We start from the raw sequence: 26,385 nt of genomic DNA, 5'->3' as shown, positions 1-26,385 counted from the left end.
TCATCAGCCGACAAATAAAATAACATGGCGTCTGTGGCAGTGTGCTCTCCCTTTTAAGGGCAGGTGTGCCGCCCAGGCACACACAGTTTCCCGCCGAGGAATGCTGTCAGTGGCACTGAACGGTCAGTTTCTGGCACGGGGCGGAAAGGGGGTCGGTGGGGGGGTCCGCGTGCGCCCGACGGGGTGGGAGCACGGTCGGAGCGGTTGCGATTACCACTGGAAAACCCAGGTAGGGCAACTTCAAAAAAGGTCTTTACTCTGCACCAACTGGGTGGAGAGTCATTACCGACCGGTGGCTGCCTCTTTGAGGCGGTCATGGCTCTTAAATAAAGGGGCAATTGCCACCCCGAACAGAGTGATCAATTCTGGAGGGGCTTAGTCAAGCACAGGGCAGTGCGCGAGCGCTTTGGAGACTATGTCACCTTCTGTGAAGGGAATGAGCTTAAGCAAACAGGCGTAGGGTGGTGTCAGGCTGTGGGAGCACATGTGCATGTGTCTGTTCACTGCTTTCAGTCCTCTGTTAGCGAGGAAGCTCTTCGTCCCTGGAAAAGACGACACAGCATCCACTCTTATAGTGGGCTAAACACAAAATATCAGCATGTCTGCTATATGTATTGTGTCAACGACAGTGGTCACACTTTATGCACTGGTGACCTAAAAACAATCAATGCTTTATGCTGCTAATCTGGAGAAAAGCAGAATGGTAAATTTAAAAAAAACATTTATTGCCTGTTCGCCACATTCTGAAAATCTAAGTCACTTAAGACAATAAATATTACATTAACTGACAAAAAAAAAACCTGTTCTCCAGGTTAACAGCATAAAGCATTGGTTCCTTTGAGGTTACAACTCTTTTGGGGGGGAACAAAATAAGCGTTAGATCAAATGCCCCCTGATCTGGGGGACACTCCAGATACTTAACTGCCCCTTTTTTTAATAAATGTTTTTTTGGGTTTTTTTTTGTTTCCTTTGAGGTTACAAGTGAAAAAGTGTGACCACAGCAGTTGATAGATGATTGATACACTGTTTGTTGGGATTTTAGTTAAGTAAGGCTGTATATTAGCACCTTAGGTATAACACTGTCATAGTGCCATATACCAACGTCAGCTTGGCTCATTTGATGCGTGGTATAAAGAAATAACTTGCATTTATGTAGCATCTTATCACATCCTCAAGATGTCCCAAAGCGGTTTAAACCAATAAATTACTTTTGAAGCACATTCACTGCTATGTAGCCAATGCAAGAGCCAATATGCACGTCCCACAAACAGTACTGAGATGGATAATCAGTTATTCTGTTTTCAGTGGTGGTAGTTGAGGGAGAAAAATATTGGAAAGAGCACTGGGAGAACTCCTCTGCTCTTCTTCAAATAGTGTCAAGGGAGGGGGCATTCCCACATTGACTGCAATGCAGCTTACATCTAGAGTAAACCTGCCTCCATTCTGCTTTTATGTCCAACAGAGTAGACAGTGGTTTAATGATTCATCTGAAAGATAGTGGGCCGAAATTCAGGGTCTCAGTAAGACCCGTTACTGCCCATTTGCGGCGGCCATGCGGCGGAATCCCATGGCCGCCGCTTTGTGATCAACTGGCCGCCTCGACCCAAATTCACGTTGGGGATTTTTCAGCCTGGGCCCGATTCCACCCCGCTGCTAATGACTGCCGGAAGCGCGTCATCAGAACGTTCACCGCCGCTATCCCTCACCTGAAAAATAAACCAAGCGAAATTGCCGGCTCTCTGCAAGAGCACTTCAGCTTGTCCCACTCCGCCGTCCTTTCCCCGTAGCCCTGCAATTTTTTTTCATTCAGGTACTTATCCAATTCCTTTTTGAAAGCTGTGATTGAGTCTGCCTCCATCACCCTTTCAGGCAGTGCATTCCCGATCCTAACCACTCGCTTCGTAAAAAGGTTTTCCCTCAATGTCGCCTTTGGTTCTTACACCAATCATCTTAAATTGGTGTCCTCTGGTTCTCGACATTTCGGCCAATGGGAATACTTTCTCTCTATCGACTCTGTGTCGACTCCTCATGGTTTTGAACACATCTATCAAATCTCTTCTCAACCTTCTCTGCTCTAAGGAGAATGGAGATCCTACAAAGCCACCACTGAGTGCAGCTATGGTGTGGCAAGTTTATATAGGCAATTTCCAATATAAATGTGGGAAACTGGAATTTATAATGGAATTTTTAAAAATAGGGGCTGAAAAAGGGCTTTAAAATGGGTGCGTCAAATTATGTCTGCACACCCTGATACAACTATGCCACAACCTCTAAACTTGCTTCACCTGTAGTCGACATTTGGTCTTGACACCGGATGTGAAATTCCAAGGGAAATCGACGAGCAATACAATTAAAATGACCTGGCAATGGGGGTGAATCGGTGTCAGCACTCATTTATGCAACATCAAGGCTGAGTCTTCAACTAAATAATGGTGCGATGAAAAGGTTTTCATGTGTGCAACTTGATATTGGGCTGCATGAGGACAATTGGTGAATGTACTCCTACTACTGATAGCTTAAGAAGGCACTATCAGCCCACCGCCCTTTAAAAAGACCAGCAGTGTTTAATAAGATCATCAGCCTATGGATAAGGCAAACGGAACAAGGCTGATAATACCATCCCTGTATTGCCAGTCCATCGCTCCTCAGGTGACCCATACTCCTGCATCTGAATGGCCATAAATTGAGGACTGAGATGTGTGGGTTCTGCTCCCATCTTGTTGCTCGCAATACTCTGCAGAGTTCAAATGGATGGGATTTTCTGTACCTGCAGCACATAAATGGCTACTGAGATCTCAGAGATAGGACCATTTTTTGGTGAGGAGGGTGGGGGGGAAGGGGCAGAAAGGAGGATGACACCTGAGCAAATTCTTCAGTCCCAGAGGAGCGGAGCTGAGTGAGAGCGCAGCGAGAGCGGAGCGTGGCGACTGAGGCCCGAGAACAAAACAATCCAGGATAGCTGGTATCTGATTGGTTGGTAAAGGTCACATTTTCTTTTGCTATTCAAGTTAGGGGCCGGGGTTAAATAGCTGTCTAGGAAGTAAGCAGAAACTTGGGGATTAGTAACAGTTAATACTATGTTTAATTAGTAACTGTTATATTATGTTAATAACTTGAATCAGATAAATCTTAGTCTTAAGTTCCTGTAAGTTAGTCAATAGTCAAATAAATAAAGGCACGGCAGGGCAGCTCAGTCCCTTGCAATGCACATCCTGTGCCATGTGGGAAATCCAGGACGCTTCCCATGTCCTGGACAACCATGTGTGCAGAAAATGTCGTCAGCTAGAGGAGCTCGAGCTCTGGGTTTCAGAACTTGAGCAGCAGCTGGCGTCATTGCAGTGCATCTGCAAGGCTGAGAGCTTCGTGGATAATACATTTCAGGAGGTGGTCATCGTGCAGATTAAGAGTGTACAGGTAGAGAGGGAATGGTTGACCACCAGACAGACAAGGAGAACCAGGCAGGTAGTGCAGAAGTTCCCTGAGTGCATCTTGCTCGTCAACCAGTATTCAGTTCTGAGTACTGGTGAGGGCAATGGTTTCTCTGGGGAGTACAGCCAGAGCCAAGTTTGTGGCACCACGAGTAGCTCAACTCTACGGGAGGAGGGGAGGAAGGAGAGTGGGAGAGCAATAATGGTAGGGGATTTGATAGTTGGGGAGCAGACTGGCATTTCTGTGGCCGCAGATGTGACTCCAGGATGGTATGTTACCTCCCTGGTGCCAGGGTCAATTAGCTCAGGATTGGGTTTGGCTGTGATTCCTCCCATGGTATAATAGACTCCCCAGTACTCACCATCTAGTTTCACAAATGGCCACATGGGTGAGAACCAGAGTGCACCTACAGAACCATACCACACCCAGAAAGTAAAGATGTAATGGGAAGAAAATAGTGCTCAGCAGGAGAAAAATATTCAGAAATATAGGCTTTGGGCTTCTTGTCATCACATATTTAGCTGCAAGCACATCCTGTATTATTCATAACTACAGTGTTTGGTATAAATTTATTTAATTTAATTTTATGCACAACTGCTTTAATAAAATTGAATTACAAATAGATTTGCTGCCATAAAACCTCTACTGAAAGTGCTTGGAACAACAACGCATCCTCCCAGTGTATCTTCACCTCCGAAGATGAACACACATAAGAGCATAAGAACATAAGAATTAGGAACAGAAGTAGGCCATTTAGCCCCTCAAGCCTGCTCCGCCATTCAACAAGATCATGGCTGATCTGGCCGTGGACTCAGCTCCACTTACCCGCCCGCTCCCCGTAACCCTTAATTCTCTTTTTGATTAAAAATCTATCTATCTGTGATTTGAATACATTCAATGAGCTAGCCTCAACTGCTTCCTTGGGCAGAGAATTCCACAGATTCACAACCCTCTGGGAGAAGAAATTCCTTCACAACTCGGTTTTAAATTGGCTCCCCGGTATTTTGAGGCCCACATCATGGAGAAAGGTCATCATTCAACAGCCACACAACCAACATTCTGCTCTTACTAGTTTCGGAGTTGGATGGATGAGAGTTAGACGCACAGTGACTTGACATTCTGGTTTAAGCTGCATTACTCAACAGTGGGCCCGAAAGAAAGTTTGCCAATAACAGAATGTTACATTTTCTGACAGGCCACGTTTATCATTTGGTTGTTGTTACCCTTTATTGCTGCATTCATTTCCTTCCACCCTTCCCCATTTAAAAAACAGTGCTACTCGGCAAATTAAGCAGCTACTTAAAAATGTGGATGTAAATTGAATTTGATGCGTTGCCTTGACAAACTTTTTTCGTTTGCATAAGGAAAGAACTAGAACAGCCACACATTTCTACCAAGGCAATGCCAAGCACAAGTGATGGCATGATGTATTCTGAAGAGTCTTATATGCTGACATGGTCTGTTTTTGAATGAAAAGGAAACATTTTGTGGAACATTTTTTGATGAAGGTGGCACCTCCTTGCCAAATTAAATGATCGTGCTCCTGTGTTATTCACTGCGACAATCATTGTCCTGTACATCCAGTATTCAAATAGCCAGACACTTTTTGTTCATAAGCACAAGCTTCACGTCTCCTCAGTGATCGTTCCCTAGAAATAGTACTTTGTCTCTATTTGGGGGAAAATATAAAATATTGCAGGATGTCCTGGTGCTACAGCGTGTTGGCATTAAGATGTGTATTTAGCCTGTGACCCCCATCCCTCCCTCCATCCACTGCCCTCCCCAAGCCCCGCCCCCCCACCACCACAAACAATCTCAGCCATTAGTCATGGGGAATACTGACAACACTGATTTAAACCTCTTCTCTCAGTAGCTGCGAGTGCCATATGTGAGATGAGCTTAAAATTAGCCTCAGGCTGGTTACTGGTGAATTTTGGGCCACAGAAATTAAATTGACAATCTCATTCAGAGTAATCATCAAAGGATGCTCAGTAATGTGGAAAAGCTCACATTAGTGCATTCGGGATGTATATCTGAGGTTGGGGTTAAATACAGTTTAGGGTTTGAACAGAAGGGGCTGTACTCTGCATCGGGCCACGTTGTACCAGAACTGTCAGCGACTGATGGTCTGGATACCCAAAGTGAAATTGTGCTCCTCACAGAAATTATATTTCTTCCCTTTATAATACAAAAATCGAAAAAGAGTTGGCCCCTTAATATTTACAATTGGCAATAACTGTACTTATTGTACTGACCTAGGATTGGAAATGTCTCAAGTCACAGTTATAGGCCACTAGAGGGAACTGCTAATATTGATATAGCTCATTCAGAGCTCCAGTCATACAAATTCAGCAGTACAGTGTTCGAACACCAGACAGGCTGCTCCGAGAAGTCAAGTCCTGTGTCTGCATAGTTATTGGAAAGCAAAGACCCAGTCCTGCCTGAATGTACTGTTTACTGTCGGGCAATGACCTACCTTCATTGTTGTGCTGTTGTCAAATCGGAAAGATTTAGTTTGTCCATTCTCAAGGTAAACTTTCAATACGTTCGGCATGAACAGGAGGGAATTGTCTTTGACCGTGTCCTGTGAATAGACAAGGCAGGCACATTACAGTCTAACCTTTTCAGAACTGCAGCAGCATTTTCTGCAGCAAACATGATTACATTTTCTCCTCATTATGTGCAGCGAGTACATCGAACTGTGAAATGCGACTTACATTAGACTACCTCCAGTTGAAATTTTTATCTCATAGTGCTTCTTGGGACGTTTCACTATGTTAATGGTGCTATATAAATACAAGTTGTTGTTGTTTAGAATATTCATTCATCATAAATTTACAGAAAATAATTTGCGTAAGATCGATTCCTGGCAGAAATCAGACAGATTCCTGCACTAGAAAAATTAAATAAACACAAGCTGTTCTCCTGTGCGATTGCTGAATGTAAAAAAATAAAAGTTGTATCTTTCTTTATCTCTTATGTTTTCTCCCACTCTCGTGCTTTCTGTGTCATTCTCTCTGTCTTTGTTTGTCTTCTCGCTCCCTGTTTGGCTCTCACGCTGTTTCTCATTGTTGTCTCTGCCTGTACTTTGTTGTTTGTCTGTTCCACTCCTTCTTGTCTTGTTCTTACTGTAATGCATCCTCTCCTTTGTCTGCTCAATTATCTGTTTTCCACGCTCTCTTTATGTTCCTTTCCTGATTTACTGAAAGTGCACATTTTGTAGACTAAGACATGAGGCAAGATGAGAAAGAAAATGTAGCTAGTTGTTGGTGGGGATCTAGCCTAGATGGGACGTGTTGTAATGTATACAGTTCTAAATGAAACAGAGACTGACTCCTGAGACAGAATTTGAGCTGCGGCCCGGCCGAGGAAAGAGCTGGAAGAGATGAGGGAAGGAAAGTCTGAGAATTGGACTGATGGATCTGGACTTAAGATCTTGTACCTGGGTTAGATGGCCTTCTGGTTGATGTTCTGATGGATCCAGGATTGGGGTCCTGATCGGATCTGCAAGATCCAGGAACCATTGAAATGCATGCGAATAGCAGAGAGACTTGAGTTGTTGGCCTAGGCAGAAAGGGGGGTTGGGGCATGGAACCAGAGCCAGTGGCATCCGAAGGTTGACTGAGAGAGTGTGCCAAGATCTGCTGCCAGAGTGAGAAGAAGCATAATGGGGCCTGAGGCCCCAGTTAAAGTAGGGAATAAAAACAGAAAATGCTGGAAATCTCAGCGGGTCAGGCAGCATCTGTGGAGAGAAACAGAGTTAATGTTTCGGGTCGATGATGAAGGGTCATCGACCCAAAACGTTAACTCTGCTTCCTCTCCACAGATGCTGCCTGACCCGCTGAGATTTCCAGCATTTTCTGTTCTTATTCCAGATTCCAGCATCCACAGTATTTTGCTTTTGTAAAGTAGGGAATGATTGTAGCAGACCCTGAAACTAGCCAGGGAGGTTAAAGCAGCTGTAGGTGAAATCTGAGGCTCAATTATCCCCAGTGATTTGCGCCGTTTTTTTGGAGCAGGCTGTTTTTTTGGCCTAGGTTACAAAACCACAGTTTCGCCAATCAATTTGCACCAGCGTAACTCAGTTAGTTACAATTTTTTTAGGTACGTTTTTTTTTACAGCTGAAGGGGGCATAACCTGCCACACATGCCAATTCTGGCCATTTAGGGAAGTTTGGCCAGCTGAGAGTTATTCCAGTTCTGCTTAGGCCAGTGTATGTGACCTCTGCAGAAAAACCTTCTGGAGAGTTAAAGAAATCGGCGCAGGTAAGTGCAACAGATGCCTGAACAGCAGCAGCAGGAGAGGTAAGAGAGAGGGGGAGAGAGGGGGAGAAGCCTTTTGGGTGTAGTTAGGTGCGGGGACCGGGAGGGAGGAGGCCATTCGACCTGGGATAGGGGCGGGCGGCGGACCGGGAAGCCACTCGGAGCTAGGAATGGGGGAGCGGGACCGTAAGCCACTCGGGCCTAGGGGCAGGCAAGGGAGCGAACCTTGAGGCCCTTCGGCCATGGCTAGGGGCGGAGGAAGCAGACCGGCAAGGCACTCGGGGCTAGGGGCGGGCGGGGAAAGCAGTCTGGCAAGGCACTCGGGGCTAAGGGCGGGCGGGGGAGCGGACCAGGAGGCCACTTGGCCAGGGCTAGGGGCGGGGGAGTGGACCGGCAAGCCACTCGAGACTAGGGAGGAAGTACAACTGACCCAGAGGCCAAAGTGGAAAATGAGGCAGGACTGTCAGGTCGGAGCTTTTGCAACTTTGATTTTTTTGTGTTTGGGGGGTTGTGGAACCATGGTTGGTATCTAAGTCAGGGCCGAGCAGGTTACTGCTTTAGATTAGCAGTGTATTTTAAGAGGATGCACAGTTAGCATTAGCAGGTGGTTTCCCAAGCTCATTCTGAACTTTAATTTTTAGAAGCAACAGATACAGTGCTCTACAAATCAGCTACTCTTTGAGTACCAAATTGGAGCAAGGCTGTTGGCTTGATTGTAACCCGCTCTCCTGGTCTGCAGCAGCACCTTGCCATGTCTTTAACTTGAAGAGTGGGATCTAGAGTTGTGGAGAATGTGATTGCTCCTGAAACTAATCCTCAGGAGGCAGTGAAGCAAAGTTGGAACGCTTCCAAAAGCTCATTGGTCCATGGTTACCATGGTTACCATGGACTAATACTGGAATCTGATTGGGGATTAATGAAATGTGGCGAGTATGAGCCAATCACTGCATATTGCAATAATACAGACACAAATTTATAATTATATATAGATCGGGTGAAAAGAAGTAATTAGTTCATTAATTTCCAACTCTTACAAGATTCCGCGACATAAAGGAATATTATTGCGTATAATCAATAAATGTAATATATAAAATGTAATTGTAAATATCAGGTTAAAGTTAATTCCATGCTCCTGGTGCAGAGCATGGTGTGATGGAAGTGCGTAACAGGAATACAGAGGTCAGTGCTCCAGATCTGCGGCCCACACGATTTCCCACCCATTCGTTTTAATTAGTTTAATGGATAGAAAAGTGTGTGGGCCGTTAATTGGACACATGACCCTCTATACTCAAACTTCCAATATGCTCTCCTGTCACACAGAGCTCTGCACTGGGTATAGTATATTATAAACTATACCCGACAACGATGACATACTAAATGAGTCCCTTTGATTTTACATTCTCAGGTTCAAGATGTAGGACGACATGATTACAATTGAAATATTTAAAATGTAGAGAGGATGACAAACATCCTTACCCTTGCAGTAAAATCTCATCATTGACTCATGAGTCTCTCTACTTCAACTTCAGTGCTTTTTGCTCCCAACAGAGTACATTCTTCTGATTGAATAAAAATGTGTTTTAAGTTCAGCAAAGTCTGCAAACACACTGCACAAACTGTTGACCCTTGTAACCACTCTGAGAACAGTATTTTATGTGGAAGCTATCCATTGATTTATGTTGAAGGAGATGTTTCGCTGATTCATACTCTAAAATGTAGCAACAACGTCGCAGGTTCTAGGGAACTAAAGTCCCACACCAGTTTTGTCACAGTTCACTATATATCTCCGAATATGTTTCGAACTTATCTGATCTATTTCGGTAGGTTACATATTTTACAGGGGTTGTAAACCTTAGAAGGATATGCTGCTCGGGTGAAATGAAGTAAAGTGGGAGGAGGCTCGGGTGGATTTAAACGCCGCTCCAGACTAGTTGGGCTGAATGGTCTGTTTCTGAGCTGTAAATTCTATGTAATAAAAATCTCTGAGGTAAGAAAGAGGTGACTAAATTGATTATATACCTGGCATCTCAGTCTCAGCCTGTGCTGGAATGACTCAGAGACTCAGTGGTGCAAAGCGAAATAGCATTCTCCGCCACTAAGCTGTCCATCTCAGTGGCAGGTGCTAATTTCCCACACATCTGGGAAGTGCACCATATCTGTCTCCACTTACCGGGACCTGACCATTTATGATGACCTCCTCGGAGAAGCGGACTTTCACAGGGTTGGACTTCAACCTGGCCTTCTTGGCAGCACTCATAAAGGCCGACTTGGGAGACTGAAAGAGATAACAAGATTCAGGCATTGGGAATTGCTAAGGGTACCATTAATCTGCTCGAGTGGTCAAAGCGATATCAGCTCAACTACGAACCCTTTTAAGGACTACCAGAGCATTGTGATTCCAACCTAAAAATGTAACAAATTGTTCAGGTCTGATTTCATTCAGGGACGACAGTCAACACAAAAATGTCTATTTCCTATTTTGTTTTACAGGTTGTATTTTAAATTAGAATTTACTTTTGCTCTTTTGTCCTGTTTTTCTTAACTTCTGATTACACTTCTAGTAGGTGACTCCTCACAAAGCCTCTGCACCAGGAGGTGCACAAGAACAATTTGATAACACCTCTGATCCCACTCCCTCCCCCCCAACCTCCCCCCCAACCACCCCCCACACAACCTCCTGCAGGGAAGCACCTGACCTTAGCTCAGCATCACCTCACAACAAGGTGGGTAAGCTCGCAGATCCATGTAGGCTGAACATGATTTGCACCAACCTGGCATCAAGTGCCAATGCTGCAATCGCTGCCCAACCATAATGCCCAATTACACATAGTCACTCAACATTCACAATTCACCGAGTACCAGTTCTGTCGGCTGTAAAAGAAAAACTGAATGTGCATTTTAAAATCCATTATGGAAACCGAATACTCTTAAGATTAATACATGTGAAGGCAGTGTTTTCATTAATGATTACATAACAACATTCTAACTATTAACAATTTCTTGATGGCAGTTGCCAATTAGCCTATAATTTACTAAATCCTTCCCTTGTCAGTCTTCTAATTTCAGCCAAGGAAAGCTTTTCTCGTTACGATGTTTCAGAACAGTTTTCATGTCACTGAGTGAGACTGACATCCTCAAATCTACACAGTGTTTACCGACTGCAGTGACATCCATTCTACATTGCTACTTTGGTTCTGTCTTCACTAAGGAAGACACAAATAACCTTCCGGAAATACTAGGGATTCGAGGGTCTAGCGAAAAGGAGGAACTGAAGGAAATCCTTATTAGTCAGGAAATTGTGTTGGGGAAATTGATGGGATTGAAGACCGATAAATCCCCAGTGCCTGATAGGCTGCATTCCAGAGTATTTAAGGAAGTGGCCCTAGAAATAGTGGATGCATTGGTGATCATTTTTCAACATTCTATTGACTCTGGATCAGTTCCTATGGACTGGAGGGTAGCTAATGTAATACCACTTTTTAAAAAAGGAAGGAGAGAAAACAGGGAATTATAGACCGGTTAGCCTGACATCGGTGGTGGGGAAAATGTTGGAATCAATTATTAAAGATGAAATAGCAGCGCAATTGGAAAGCAGTGACAGGATCGGTCCAAGTCAGCATGGATTTATGAAAAGGAAATCATGCTTGACAAATCTTCTGGAATTTTTTTGAGGATGTAACTAGTAGAGTGGACAAGGGAGAACCAGTGGATGTGGTGTATTTGGACTTTCAAAAGGCTTTTGACAAGGTCCCACACAAAAGATTAGTGTACAAAATTAAAGCACATGGTATTGGGGGTAATGTATTGATTTGGATAGAGAACTGGTTGGCAGACAGGAAGCAGAGAGTTGGAATAAACGGGTCCTTTTCAGAATGGCAGGCAGTGACCAGTAGGGTGCCATAGGGTTCAGTGCTGGGACCCCAGCTATTTACAATATACATCAATGATTTAGATGAAGGAATTGAATGTAATATCTCCAAGTTTGCAAATGACACTAAGCTGGGTGGCAGTGTGAGCTGTGAGGAGGAAGCTAAGAGGCTGCAGGGTGACTTGGACAGGTTAGGTGAGTGGGCAAATGCATGGCAGATGCAGTATAATGTGGATAAATGTGAGGTTATCCACTTTGGTGGCAAAAACAGGAAGACAAAATATTATCTGAATGGTGAAAGATTAGGAAAAGGGGCGGTGCAAAGAGACCTGGGTACCATGGTACATCAGTCATTGAAGGCACAGCAGGCAGTGAAGAAGGCAAATGGCTTGTTGGTCTTCATAGCTACAGGATTTTAGTATAGGAGCAGGGAGATCTTACTGCAGTTGTACAGAGCCTTGATGAGGCCACAGCTGGAATATTGTGTTCAGTTTTGTTCTCCTAATTTGAGGAAGGACATTCTTGCTATTGAGGGAGTACAGCGAAGGTTCACCAGATGAATTCCCGGGATGGCAGGACTGACATATGAAGAGAGACTGGATCAACTGGAGCTTGTATCCACTGGAGTTTAGAAGAATGAGAGGGAATCTCATAGAAACATATAAAATTCTGACAGGATTGGACAGGTTAGAGGCTGGAAGAATGTTTCCATTGCTGGGGAGTTCCAGAACCAGGAGTCACAGTTTAAGAATAAGGGGTAAGCCATTTCGGACCGAGATGAGGAGAAACTTCTTCACTCAGAGAGTGGTTAACCTGTGGAATTCTCTACTGCAGAAAGTTGCTCAGGCCAGTTCATTAGATATATTCAAAAGGGAGTTAGATATGGCCTTTACGGCCAAAGGGATCAAGGGGTATGGAGAGAAAGCAATAAAGGGATACTGAGGTTGAATGATCCGCCATGATCTTATTGAATGGTGTTGCAGGCTCAAAGGTCCGAATGGCCTACTCCTGCACCTAATTTCTATGTTTCTATGTTTCACTTTAGGCATACAGCCAGCACTGAGCTGATGTCACTGCAATTTGACAAGACGGCATGCTTGACAATTTTATCTAAAATAATGAAAGCATCTGTGCAAATTAATTCCACCTCAAACACAACTTATTGTAAGTAATATACTTAAGTAATAAGGAACCTTAAAAACATAATGCATGCAATATTGCACCTTCAGTGATTTATTTTAAGATTGACATCAACCAATCTGTTTCACAACATTCTGAAGTGACATGAACCTAAATTAAAATGATAATGGACTCGGCATCTTATTTGACCCTCAGATGAGCTTCCGGTCCCATATCCCCTCCATCATCTAGACCGCCTACTTCCACCTCTGTAACATTGCCCGTCTCCGCCCCTGTCTCAGCTCATCTGTTGCTGAGACTCTCATCCATGCTTTTGTTACTTCCAGATTTGACTATTGGCTGGCCTCCCACCTACCACCCTCCATAAACTTGAGCTCATCTTAAACTCTGCTGCCCATTTCCTAACTCGCACCTTGTCCTGCTCACCTATCACCCCTGTGCTTGATGGCCTACATTGGCTCTCAGTCTGGCAACACTTCCGATTTTAAAATTATCATTCCTGTATTCAAATCCCTCCATGGTCTTTCCCCTCATATCTCTGTAACCTCCTCCAGGCCTATGTCCCTGAAAACTCTGCGCTCCTCCAATTCTGGCCTCTTGAGCATCCCTGATTTTAATCACTCCTCCATGGTGGCCGTGCCTTCAAGGCCCTAAGCTCTGGAAATCCCTTCCTAAACCTCTCCACCTCTCTACCCATCCCTAAACCTCTACACCTCTCTCCCCCTCCCTAAACCTCTTCACCTCTCTGCCCCTCCCTAAACCTCTCCACCTCTCCCCCTCCCTAAACCTCTCCACCTCTCTACCTCTCCCTAAACCTCTCCACCTCTCTCCCCCTCCCTAAACCTCTTCACCTCTCTCCCCCTCCCTAAACCTCTCCACCTCTCTCTTCTCCAGTAAGTCACTCCTTACACTCTACCTCTTTGACCAAGCTTTTGGTCATCTGCCCTAATATCTCTTTATGTGACTCGGTGTCACATTTTTTGATAACGCTCCGGTGAAGCACTTTGGGATTAAAGGTGATATATGTTATTGTTGATAGCTTCTTTACTCTACAGAATATTTGCTAATGCACTTCTAAAGTTTCCTTGGCTTTGTTAGCACATATCTGTTACATGAGGTCCTACTTTTAAGCCATTCAGTTTCATCAATAAGCAGTAGCTGAGGCCAATAACGTCCAAATTAACCATCACCTAACTGTAGTGTCCTGACCAACTGAAATCAATGCAACTCAGCACAGACCACTGTTGAGGCAGTGACCTTTTGTTATCTATGGTTTAGTACCACACCCGGTGGCGCATTTACCCAAGAAATAATTAGGTGAGCCTCAAACATCCATGTCTTTGGACTTTGAGTGGCAAGCAAACTGCCAAAGTAGTAGCCATCTTATATAATTTATTTAAGAAAGACAACAGTCATTTTAAAATAGGGTTGGATAAGAGGTGTGTGTTAATGGAGGATGTAGACTCTTTATTAGTATAACTGATTTTCTGCACTGGCATTTAATTGAGAAAAGAAATAGAAACATAGAAACATAGAAAATAGAAAATAGGTGCAGGAGTAGGCCATTCGGCCCTTCTAGCCTGCACCGCCATTCAATGAGTTCATGGCTGAACATGAAACTTCAGTACCCCATTCCTGCTTTCTCGCCATACCCCTTGATCCCCCTAGCAGTAAGGACCTCATCTAACTCCTTTTTGAATATATTTAGTGAATTGGCCTCAACAACTTTCTGTGGTAGAGAATTCCACAGGTTCACCACTCTCTGGGTGAAGAAGTTCCTCCGCATCTCGGTCCTAAATGGCTTACCCCTTATCCTTAGACTGTGACCCCTGGTTCTGGACTTCCCCAACATTGGGAACATTCTTCCTGCATCTAACCTGTCTAACCCCGTCAGAATTTTATATGTTTCTATGAGGTCCCCTCTCATTCTTCTGAACTCCAGTGAATACAAGCCCAGTTGATCCAGTCTTTCTTGATAGGTCAGTCCCGCCATCCCGGGAATCAGTCTGGTGAACCTTCGCTGCACTCCCTCAATAGCAAGAATGTCCTTCCTCAGGTTAGGAGACCAAAACTGTACACAATACTCCAGGTGTGGCCTCACCAATGCCCTGTACAACTGTAGCAACACCTCCCTGCCCCTGTGTGTGACACTTGGTCTAGAACCTCCACTTTTGTGATAATCGCCCCAAAATAGGCGTTATTTCCGGTGTGGGTGTTAAAAAAGGGTTTTCAGATCGCCGGCTTCTCGCCCATTCTCAAAACACCTAGTTTCCATTTTTGAAAATGGCCGTTACTGCGAGCGATATCAAATGGGTGATAGTGTTAAATTTTTTTGACCTTCTGCCGTAAAGTGTGGCCGTCCTTAGCAACGGCAAGGCAATGCTCGATTCCCGTGATTCAGGAGGTCAAAGGTCATCATGACATGCGCAGAAGAGGAGACAGAGAGAGAGGGAGCTCAGAGGCACTGAAAACATGTGTGGCTGTGGTGTGTGCTTGTCTGGCTGTTGTGGGAGGAACGACAGAGATTCACCAGCAGCAAAAAGCCCACTAAGCACCAAGAACATAGTTGGCATCGAGTTTTTGTCCAACAAATAAGATATAACATGGAAGGGATAGAGGAGGCCCTGGAGCTGGCAGCCAGGAACACTGGTGGCAGAGGGCTCCCAGTGGTCCTGGAGCCTCGCACTGCACCCCAAGGTGCCGCACCCCCATTGGTCAACCACATATGAGAGCCAGCAGCAACATCTTGCTTCTGACTCGGAGCACGTTCCCACCTCGGGAGCGTCCTCTCCTGTATCTGTCCAAACAGCGCTTCGGCCGTCACCCGCCCCCCCCCCCCCCCCCCCCCCCCCAATGAAGCATCGCCTAAGGACTTTTTTGACCAGGCAGCTTGGAGTCAGGAGGGGAAGGGAGAGGGGTAGAGGTGGGGAGGAGAACTGGGGAGGGGGCGGGGGGGAGGGTTGGTTTTTACAGAAATACTGATGATTTCAGACTAATGTTCGGTTTAAATGTTTTTTATTTAACAAAACCTCAGGGCACATTGGCTCAGATAGCTGCACCATTACACGCTGGTGATTCCTTTACATCAAAGGGTATAATCACACTTAACATCAATCAACTTAAACTTTAACTGTCACCAAGGTGATGCCCACCATTGATGTATGACCTGCATACCCAGCAGTGTGTCAGCCTTATAAATAACACCAATGTTCTTTCAGGCAAAGCGATCATTGATGAGCTTCTGACGTAAGGCTCTTGCAGCTATCATGCCACTATGGGTCCTTTCATGTGGTCTACAGGGGACGGGGGCATGGCTTTAGTGTCAGCCTGATTGTCTGGGCCAATGTCAGCATCCGGCTCCTCATCCTCCTCTTCCTCTTTCTGGTGAGGTGGACTATCAGACTCATCAGGCAATTCTTGCCCCCTCCTGATAGCCAAGTTGTGCAGCATGGAGCAGACCACCACGAATTTAGCTACCTGCTCAAGGTGGTATTAGAGCTCGCCACCTGAGTGGTCCAGGCATCTAAAGCGCTGCTTCAGCACTGCAATGGTTTTCTCCACAATATTGCGAGTTGCTCTGTGGCTCTCATTATATCGCCTCTCGGCTTTGGTGTGGGTGTCATGCAGGGGGGTCAAGCATCCAGTATTGAGCGTGTGGCTGATTGTTAAACAAGTCAGATACAGTGCTCTCACGCAGGATGTGAGCATCATGGATGCTGCCCGGAAATTGAGCAATCACTGCCAGCATCATTTGCTGGTGGTTGACAACGAGTTGCAGATTCAGGGAGTGGAATCCCTTGTGGTTCCTGAAAACCACAGCATCCTGAAAAATGCCTGCATCACGATGTGCATACAGTCTATTGCTCCCTGCACCTTGGGGATGTTTGCAATTCTGGAGAATCCTAGAGCCCTCTCACTCTGTGCCTACCTGGTCCTAGGGAAACTGATCAAGTCCCTCCTGCATGCGTACAGGGCTTCAGTGACCTGTCTAATGCAGCGATGTGTGGCATGCTGAAAAGGTCCGCAAATGTCTCCAGCTGTGGCCTGAAAAGAACCCGAGGCATAGAACGACAGTGCCGTGGTGACTTGGACCTCGACGGACAGTGCAGTACTGATGGAGCTGCCAGGCTACAGATCTGCCCTTATCAGCTGGCATACCTCAGTGATAACCTCTTGGTGGAAGCACAGTCTCAGAAAGCAGGTGGTGTCCTGCAAGTCGAGGTAAGAATGCTTCTCCTTGTACTTGCAGGTGGTGCAATGTCTGGTCCTCCTCATCTGTCTGTCACTTCGTACATTGGGCACATAACGCAGTTGAGCGTTCCTTTGGCGATGTCAAGTCTGCTGCATGTAATTGGTCAGCAAGAGAGGGTGAGAAAGGACAGGCCCCATTGCAGTAGCTGTCTATTTCCCACCGATTGGTCACATACAAGGAATGCCCCGACGAAGACACCTCTTCAATTCCAATCAGTCACAGTATGGTCAAGATGTTTTTACAGATGTTCACATCAACTCCAATGACCTGCAGAGTACATCTGAACTCCGCCGAGGTTCTAGCATAGCAGCCTTTTAAAGGACACGATATGTGATCTAGAACATGGCGTCCATAACGCTATGATTCATTCCGGTTAGTTCCACTTTTTCTGGGCGGTTTATTGGGTGAGCGATATTGTGGGCGATATATGCGCAAGGTGGTGAAATTGACGATGGGCGATCTCCATGGTTGCTAGTTTGGGTAAATATGCTCTTACGAAAAAAACAGTTGGCAGGCATTAATATTGAATCTCGGTGGTAAATCCGTGCGGAAAGTAATGCTGGGCGATATTATGGGTGTTGAATTCACCTATTCTGCTGATTCCACCCCAAAAAAGTGGGTGGGCGGTAATATTTTTCCCGGCATTAAGCACATGGGGAAAGTAACGCTCAGCGATAAGTTTTCAAACATTGCCCGCCAATTTCCATTTTGTGCCAAAATGAGTGCCATATGGGCGTTATACGTCATTTCAGCGGTAAAATGGGCGTTAAGTGGGCGTTAAGCATACAAACAAAGTGAAGGTTCTAGCCCTATCTCTTTTATTCATGCAAATTCAATTCTACTTCGGCAAATCTAAAGGATCTCTACTCATCCAAGATAATCCCACACTGCGCTGAAGATGAAGGCTGGATATATGAACTAATATGAATTAGTAACGGGGAACATGGAGATGGCAGAAAATCTTAACAAATATTTTGTATCAGTCTTTACAGTAGAGGACACTAACAGTAGCCCAACAGTGGATAGTCAACGGACTATAGGGGGGGAGGAACTTAACATAATCACAATCACTAAGGAGGTGGTACTCGTAAGATAATGGGACTAAAGGCAGATAAATCCCCTGGACCTTATGGCTTGCATCCTAGGGTCTTAAGAGAAGTAGTGGCAGGGATTGTGGATGCATTGGTTGTAATTTATTAACATTTCCTGGATTCTGGGGAGGTCCCAGCAGATTGGAAAACTGCAAATGTAACGTCCCTATTTAAAAAAGGAGGCAGACAAAAAGCAGGGAACTACAGACCAGTTGGCCTAACATCTGTGGTTGGGAAAATGTTGGAGTCCATTATTAAAGAAGCAGTAACAGGATATTTGGAAAAGCAAAATTCAGTCAGGCAGAGTCAGCATAGATTTATGAAGGGGAAGTCATAGTTGACAAATTTGCTGGAATTCTTTGAGGATGCAGCAAACAGGGTGGATAAAGGGGAACCAGTGGATGTGGTGTATTTGGACTTCCAGAAGACATTTGATAAGGTGCCACAAAGAAGGTTACTGCACAAGATAAAAGTTCACGGGGTTGGGGGTAATATATTAGCATGGATAGAGGATTGGCTAACTAACAGAAAACAGAGAGTCGACATAAATGGTTCATTCTCTGATTGGCAACCAGTAACTAGTGGGGTGCCGCAGGGATCAGTGCTGGGACCCCAATTATTTACAATCTATATTAACAAATTGGAAGAAGGGACTGAGTGTAATGTTGCCAAGTTTGTTGACGATATAAAGATGGGAGGAAAAGCAATGAGTGAGGAGGGCACAAAAAATCTGCAAAATGACATAGACAGGCTAAGTGAGCGGACAAAAATTTGGCAGATGGAGTATAATATTGTAAAGTATGAGGTCATGCACTTTGGCAGAAAAAGTCAAAGAGCAAGTTATTATTTAAATGGAGAAAGATTGCAAAGTGCTGCAGTACAGCGGGACCTTGGCGTATTTGTGCACGAAACATAAAAGGATAGTATGCAGGTGCAGCAAGTGATCAGGAAGGCCAATGGAATCTTGGCCTTTATAGAAAAGGGGATGGAGTATAAAAGCAGGGAAGTCTTGCTACAGCTATACAGGGTATTGGTGAGGCCGCACTCGGGATACTGCGTGCAGTTTTGGTTTCCATATTTACGAAAGAATATACCTGCTTTGGAGGCAGTTCAGAGAAGGTTCACTCGGTTGATTCCGGAGATGAGGGGGTTGACTTATGAGGAAAGGTGGAGTAGGTTGGGCCTCTACTCATTGGAATTCAGAAGAATGATAGGTGATTTTATCGAAACGTATAAGATTATGAGGGGGGTTGACAAGGTGGATGCAGAGAGGATGTTTCCACTGATGGGGGAGACTTAAACTAGAGGGCATGATCTTAGAATAAAGGGCCGCCCATTTAAAACTGAGATGTGGAGAAATTTCTTCTCTCAGGGGGTTGCAAATCTGTGGAATTCACTGCCTCAGAGAGCTGTGGAAGCTGGGACATTGAATAAATTTAAGACAGAAATAGACAGATTCTTAAACAATAAGGGGATAAGGGGTTATGGGGAGCAGGCGGGGAAGTGGAGCTGAGTCCATGATCAGATCAGCCATGATTTTAATGTATGGCGGAGCAGGCTCAAGGGGCCGCATTGCCTACTCCTGTTTCTATTTCTTATGTTCTTATGTTCTTATACATCTAATTTACAGCACATTACCTGTTGTCTAATGTTTGGCTTTCATAAGAGGTCTAAAACTGGAACTATGATTGTACATATCATTAATTCAGCCCATTGAGGGTGATAAAAATGACTGGCAGAATATGAATAAATATGTTATTTGACAGGTTGCACTACATTTCTGAAGGTGTGAAAGCTTGAACATACAGAGTAACTGCAAGATCTGCAAGATTTGATATAAGCAGAATCAATGGAAGGCTAGAGTTACATCCTGGGATACTAACATTCAAACACTTAATGTGCTGGTCTGAAATTGCTCTCTCCATCATTTTAGTAGAAACCCATTTATTTTAAAGATATTAAATAGCAGAAAGAGAGGAATTTCAGACCAGCATATTAAATAGTCACCTATTAATACCTCCATGGTGTAATTTCAGGGCCATTGTGTTCTTACAAACTTTAGTAAGCAGATTAACTGTGGCCTGAGTTTTAATAAGCAGAATAGCGCTGAAGCCTATGAAGTTCTGTGTGCAGATTAATATCTGAGGACTTTAAGACTTTGCACATTCATTAACTCTGAGGCCCATGAGATTCAGAACACAGATTATATGCTCTGTAAGCTTCAGGAAGCAGAGTAATCATAGAACACAACTAATCTGAGTGCACAGTTGGGCCATATTTAACTGACCAGCTTTTGTGACTATAGCACGCATTCAGGCAATGATGTGATAATTATTTCATTCCACAGCCCTCAAAAGCAGTTAGTCTTCTATTGCAAAATGAAATAATATTTCCATGAACATTGGTTGTCTTTAGAGAACAAGAAGAAAGACTTATTCCAATAACACAATGCTGTATTCATTTTTAGCAATAATCGTGGTTCATTGGGAAGAGATAGACACAGTGAAAATAAAATCGACCCACCACTGTTATGAAATGTCACTAAGAAATACACGGATATACAGCCAAGTATGCTATATATGTCTGTGTACGGTCACAAGCAGAGACAGATGAGTGAAAGGATAAGTGAGATACTAACGCATACTCACTGCTGTCTCAGTGAACCATAGCTGTGCCATCAAAGAAAATAATTGCACTCCTAATTATAAGCTGCAGAACTCCTTGGAGTACACCCAAGGATACAACTTTTCTCATCTCCGTTGCACCGCTCAGCAAGCATATTGTGCTTTGCATTTATCGAAAACCCTTCTGGAGAACTTATTTATGAAGCCACCTCTCAAGCATTTCTTGTCATGTTTGTATTGGAGGAAGCAGTTCTGAATGCATTCTGGCCCTGCATTTGGTTTCGTTACCATTGCCAAGCAGATTTGAAAGCACTGTTCACAACACAAAAACGGTCACCTCAGATCAAGCGTTGAAAAGTCCCGATCATGATTTGTGAATATTCTGGCCTCAAAGCTTCCCTAATCAGCAATACAAACCCGCATTGCTGGTATGTATGGGCCAGCTAGAAAACGGGACCACATTTGGCATCCAGTGTTACTGCAAGAGACCACTTATGGGACCTCGCCATCCATGACCTTATTGTGGATGATTGCGATGACATCATAGCCTTGACAAAAAGTTGGCTCACAGGTGATGACGTCTTTCCCCTTATTGAAGCCTTCTCGCCTGACCATATTTTCCACCGCCTATTCTGTCCAAACTATCTCGGTGACAGTGTGTTTTTTTTTAATCATCAAATCTCACCTCCTCTGGCATTTTCTCTCCTCCTTTAAGCATATCACCTTTTTCCACCCCTCTCATCTCTCCATTAAAATCCTCTTTCTCTACCGCCAACCCAAGCCCCAACCCTAGTTTCTCACCGAGCTATTCTCACTCCATTCCCCGCTCAGCCTCTGCACTGAATGACTCATCATCCTCGGTGATTTCAACCCCCATCACAACTCACTTTTTCCCTCTATCCTGTGAGTTCACTGTCTTCCAATTCATAGTACCTTCTTCACTTACAGCCCCTTCCTGTTCCCAATCAAGCCCATTTCCTTCTATGACCGCTTCTGGAAAAATTCTCCCCAAGTCACTTACAACCGCACTTTCAAACTCCCAACTGTCTAGTCTCTGACTGTCTTTTAGCAGCTGTCAATCTGCTCAATCATTCCCTCCGCTCTGCCTTCGATGTCAGTATCTCCAGTAAAACTCTTACTCTTTCCCACACTGGTTGTTCGCCCGGTATGTTTCCTCTTTTCACTCCCTTAAGTCTAAGGGGAGCCGAGTTGAATGTATAGGACGTACAACTTGTTGAGCCATTTATCGCCAGATCTGACAGGACCACATCAACCACTATCGGGCCATGCTCTACACTGCCAAAACTGTTTGCTAATCTAGAAGCATCCTGGAATGCACAGATAACTCCCGGCTTCTTTTCTCGACTATCAACCATTTATTTAAACCCCCCCTCCTTTGCCCTCGCTTACTGACACAATCGTTGGGCTGCAAGATTTACACATGCCTGACCTTTTGTTTGTGTTCCTTCAACTTACATATAAAATCTATTTCAATACTTGCCTGACTAGATTGTACAAAATGCAAGGGAAGAGGCCAGACCTGGAGGAGGGCTTAGAAATGCCTTGAAAGAGGTGACTCAGACATTTTTGCATGTAAAAGCATGAAAGGATTAGGGGGATGTTGAAGTGGCAGGTTTCTCCTATGCTAAGGGCTAGCACCATCCAGTTCTTAGGGAAGAGCTTCCACTAGGTGGCGCTGGTTTTGCATCTGAAATTGTACAAACCAACGCAAAGGATCGCGGAATCTCAAACGCAAGTTACGCCCAGTGCAAATCGCATTTTCGGGATCTTTTGCGCTGGCTTAAAAAAAAATTGTGCCGGAAGCCGGCCCCAACCCCAGATCGAATTAATCAGCAGATCGGGTTTCTGCTAATTGTGCTCCTTTGAGGAGGCTCTTAAAATTAAGCTTCTTTTTTTTTAAGACAAAGGGCACTTAAAGGCATCTTTTAAAAGTTTATAAATATTAAAAAAATAAGAATCTGACTTATGTACACCAATTAAACTAGTAAATGGTTCTGTATAGTTTTTTTAAAGTCACTTTCAGTGATTTAAAATCAGGTTACTCACAGGTGGTGGACTAGACACTGATTAAAAATGCTTATTTTTTTGTGATAACCCCATTTTCAGCTATATTGATAAAACTGTACCAGATTACCACTCAGAAATATATCAAGGAATTTTTTTTTAATGCTAGGGAAAATAAATAAGTAGTTACATTCTAAAATGCTGCCTGATTGGTTCATGGAAGATTTGACATTTGTGATTGGTGAAATGAGTTTGGGTGGAAACTTGAACCATAACTTCACCGGAAATCTGGCACAGGTTTGAGCGCAATTTGTGCCTGGATTGCCGATTGTGCCCAAAGCAGAAACTCTACCCCTTTATGTCTGGTTCTCATTCACTCCCATGCATGAAGAAAACACAATCATGCAAATATCACACACAGTTCGTATCGTGTAATAAAAGCTCTGTTGGAATGTCTGTCCGAGAGCCGGCAGTGTAAAATGTATCCCCTTTCTGTCTTTGTGAACTTAGAGTCAGCCAACATTGTCAGTGATCCAGGACAAGATAACACCCAGCATCCCTCTCATTACTTGTCAGCACCAGCACAGCTACATACGTGTCGGATGATACAAATAGTGAACTTGAGGAGGTAGCATGGAGTGAGTCACAGTGCACATGTGAGAAATACCAAATGGCAGTGACAGAGGAGCAGAAGGCACCTGCTGCCCAGATGGCCACATAATTGCCATCAATGACCCTTCTATTTTGGGAAATATAGCAGTGCGGTGGAATTGGACAGCTGTTATCATGCTGTTATTGCTATTCAATGAGAAAGGAGATGAAAGTGGTGACTAATGCACCAGTCCCCTGTTTGATACATGTGTGGACACTGCAGATGATTTATATGTTAGCTTGGAATGGGATGGAGGCAGAAAGGTTGCCGCCTTGCAGATTTCCCCCTGACTCTGGCCTTATTTCTGCCTTGGGCTAATTTGAATAAGGGTAGTGGTCTCTGGCCTTTGCTGGGGAGATGTGCTAGATGGGGCAGTGACTTGCTGCAGCAGGAGGGAGAGGCAGCTGCTAAACTGGGTGTTTTCTTCTGGTGATGGGGCCTGTGCACATCCACAGTCTGAGAGTGCTTACACCAGCCCCTCTTCCCTTGAATCCCTAAGACCCACTCCACCGACCTACAAACGCTGGGTACAGTGGCCAAACAGACAGTCCTCATGTCCAGTATTTGAACTGAGCAAATGTAGGAAATATGATGGAGGCTCGAGTAGTTTTCGACTGCATAGATCCACAAAAAATATTGGGAAACTAGGTATTCATCTCTAAGAATGAGTCCACCTCATAACTCAACCAAAAATGGATAAACCTATCGACTGAGACTAACTTCACACTGAATCAAGATTTCTTCACTGATGAGCTACATCATGAACCTCAACTGAAGATATAAATAACAATTTATGAGGCCACTCTCGCATCTTTCATTGAACACTTATGATCCTGGATGGCAAGTTGCTGCAGATTGATACTTGACTATCTCTTGCCTTCTAAGGAAGAGTTTGGTGCTTTGCGCAAAGCAACCTAAAAGATAGTGGGAGGGATATAACTAAAGCTAAAGAAAACATAAAATCAATATTAAATTATATGGCATCAATGTTAAAATGATAACATTATAAGGTGTTGGTGTTATGTGCTGTTTATTTGCATTCAAGAATATGATGAAAAATCACTTGTGAAAGAAACTGTATGACAAAGATACGAATTACTGTATTTGAGTGTTTTGTAGCATAAAATCAACAGATACTCCAAAGAAATCCTTCAAAAAATATTGTGAAGTGGAACATCCTATGAATATTGCAAAACATGCAAGATATATTTCAGTATTAATGGAACTTTTCCCTGCCATACAAAATTGTGTTGGCCAGTCAGTCTCGAACACACAAACTTGTAACTTTACTCAAGACACTCAAATCATGATGACATCACAGAATTTTCACTGGAGACAATGCATGTAATGGACCCAACAATGGACGGTGTACAATGTTCGATTTAGGGCTGCAAAAAGATAATGCTGAAGAATGTTTCAATGAATTAACTAAACCAAACCCAGAAGTGGCAGTGTAACTTTGTGAGCCATCCGATCAGTTCACCATTACCATAACTCCGAGATCTCCTTTGCTTGCCTGTCTCTGTGACTAACTGAATGGATTACTTAATTCCCCAAAGTACCACTGGGAGTTTCCAGCCTTCATCTCACTTTTATGCTGAGAGCCAATGATGGAGCAATTTCAATTGGCATCTTCAAAAAATACACATGAGAGATGTTGAGAGACTCTCTGGAGCAGTGGGGCTTCACTTGGCTCACTATAGAAGCAAAAGCAGGGTATCTGCACTGAAAACACCTCAAAACAGGAGAGAATGGCAGAATGTTTATAATGGTTAATATTATTACAAAGATCTATATTTAATTTAGTAAACTAACACTTTCAGGATGAATTTGAGCTGCATTACTCGGGTCTTTAAGAGGGCAATACTACTGCAAGAGGGCAAGACCATCAGCAGGCCGGGGCCATTGGAGGGAGCAGCGCGTGCTGCTGCAGGAGGGCGGCGGCTACGAAGCCAGGTCACTGATTGCAGCACGGGCAGGCACAGCAGGAGGGGCGAAGGAGCGGCAAGAGTCCATAGAGGGAAGTGACCGAAGCCCAGGAGAGGCGTGAATCTGGGGCCCAGAAGAGGCGAGGGCCCAGGGGCAACACGGGCCAGCCCACACTGCGCTATGTGTGCACGCTTGGTCTGTGCAGCAGAGCTGGTCTCCAGTTAGTCTTGGGTAATCCTTGCCACTGGATCAAGACCTAGCTCTGTCAAGCCCGTGTGGTAGCTGGTGTGCAACGGTCACCACACGTTAAAAAAATTCCAAGCACAGGCATCTTCCACCCTTCGCGATGTAGTTCGGGATCTGGAATATTAGGTCCTTCATTGAAACACCTGTGAACTCATCCCTTTTTGGCGTGGAAGCAAGTCATCCTCGCTTCGAGGGACTGCCTGTGATGATGACTACTGATAAAATTCAAAAAGAGAAAAATAACAGGTAGCAGCAAATTTTCATCTTCAGTATTCCTGGCACAGAGCTTCACATACTAGTAGTGAGTATCAGGAATTTGGACGCATGCTGCCCAAGCATATTCTGTCCATTACTGCACAGCACCATTAGGTGTCAGCCGTGGCTCAGTGGGAGCACTCTTCCTCTGAGTCAGACAGATTGTTGGTTCAATCCCCAGTCCAGAACCTAGGCTAACACCTCAACACAGCACTAAGGGAGTGCTGTATTGTCAGAGTTGTCGTCTCTCACATGTGACGAAAGATCCCATGGCACTATTTTGAAGAAGATCAGGAGAGTTCTCCTCAGTGTCCTAGTCAATATTGATCCCACAACCAACATCAATAAAACAAATGATCTGGTCATTATCCCATTGCTGTTTGTGGGAGCTTGCTGTGCGCAAATTGGCTGCTGGGTTTCCTACATTACAACAGTGACTACACTCCAAAAGTACTAAATTGGCTGTAAAGCTCTTTGAGACATCCTGAGGCTATGAGAGGCACAATATAAATGGATAATCTTTGTTTTTATTATTGACTGAAAATCATGGGGTGGAGGTTGTGCCCAAAATTCAAATATATATTCCTGAAAGAGTTAAAGATTGAAGTTTA

General features: G+C 44.3%; 1 protein-coding gene across 4 annotated transcripts in view; it reads right to left on the bottom strand.

Annotated features, from left to right (window-relative positions):
- LOC139275829 (FERM and PDZ domain-containing protein 4-like) overlaps positions 1-26,385 on the bottom strand; it is a 658,647-nt gene that overhangs the window by 88,960 nt on the left and 543,302 nt on the right. For all 4 annotated transcript variants that reach the window (XM_070893037.1, XM_070893039.1, XM_070893040.1 and 1 more), the window contains 2 exons: positions 9,863-9,967; positions 5,906-6,013 (listed from right to left, as the gene is read on the bottom strand). In XM_070893037.1, the coding sequence (XP_070749138.1) occupies positions 5,906-6,013; positions 9,863-9,967 (213 nt within the window). The remainder of the gene's footprint in view (positions 1-5,905; positions 6,014-9,862; positions 9,968-26,385) is intronic.

This window comes from Pristiophorus japonicus, chromosome 11, assembly GCF_044704955.1.
Source record: "Pristiophorus japonicus isolate sPriJap1 chromosome 11, sPriJap1.hap1, whole genome shotgun sequence".
NCBI classification, from domain to species: Eukaryota; Metazoa; Chordata; class Chondrichthyes; family Pristiophoridae; genus Pristiophorus; species Pristiophorus japonicus.
The sequence above is the reverse complement of the archived record's forward strand: the minus strand, read 5'-3'. Positions and strand labels throughout refer to the sequence as shown.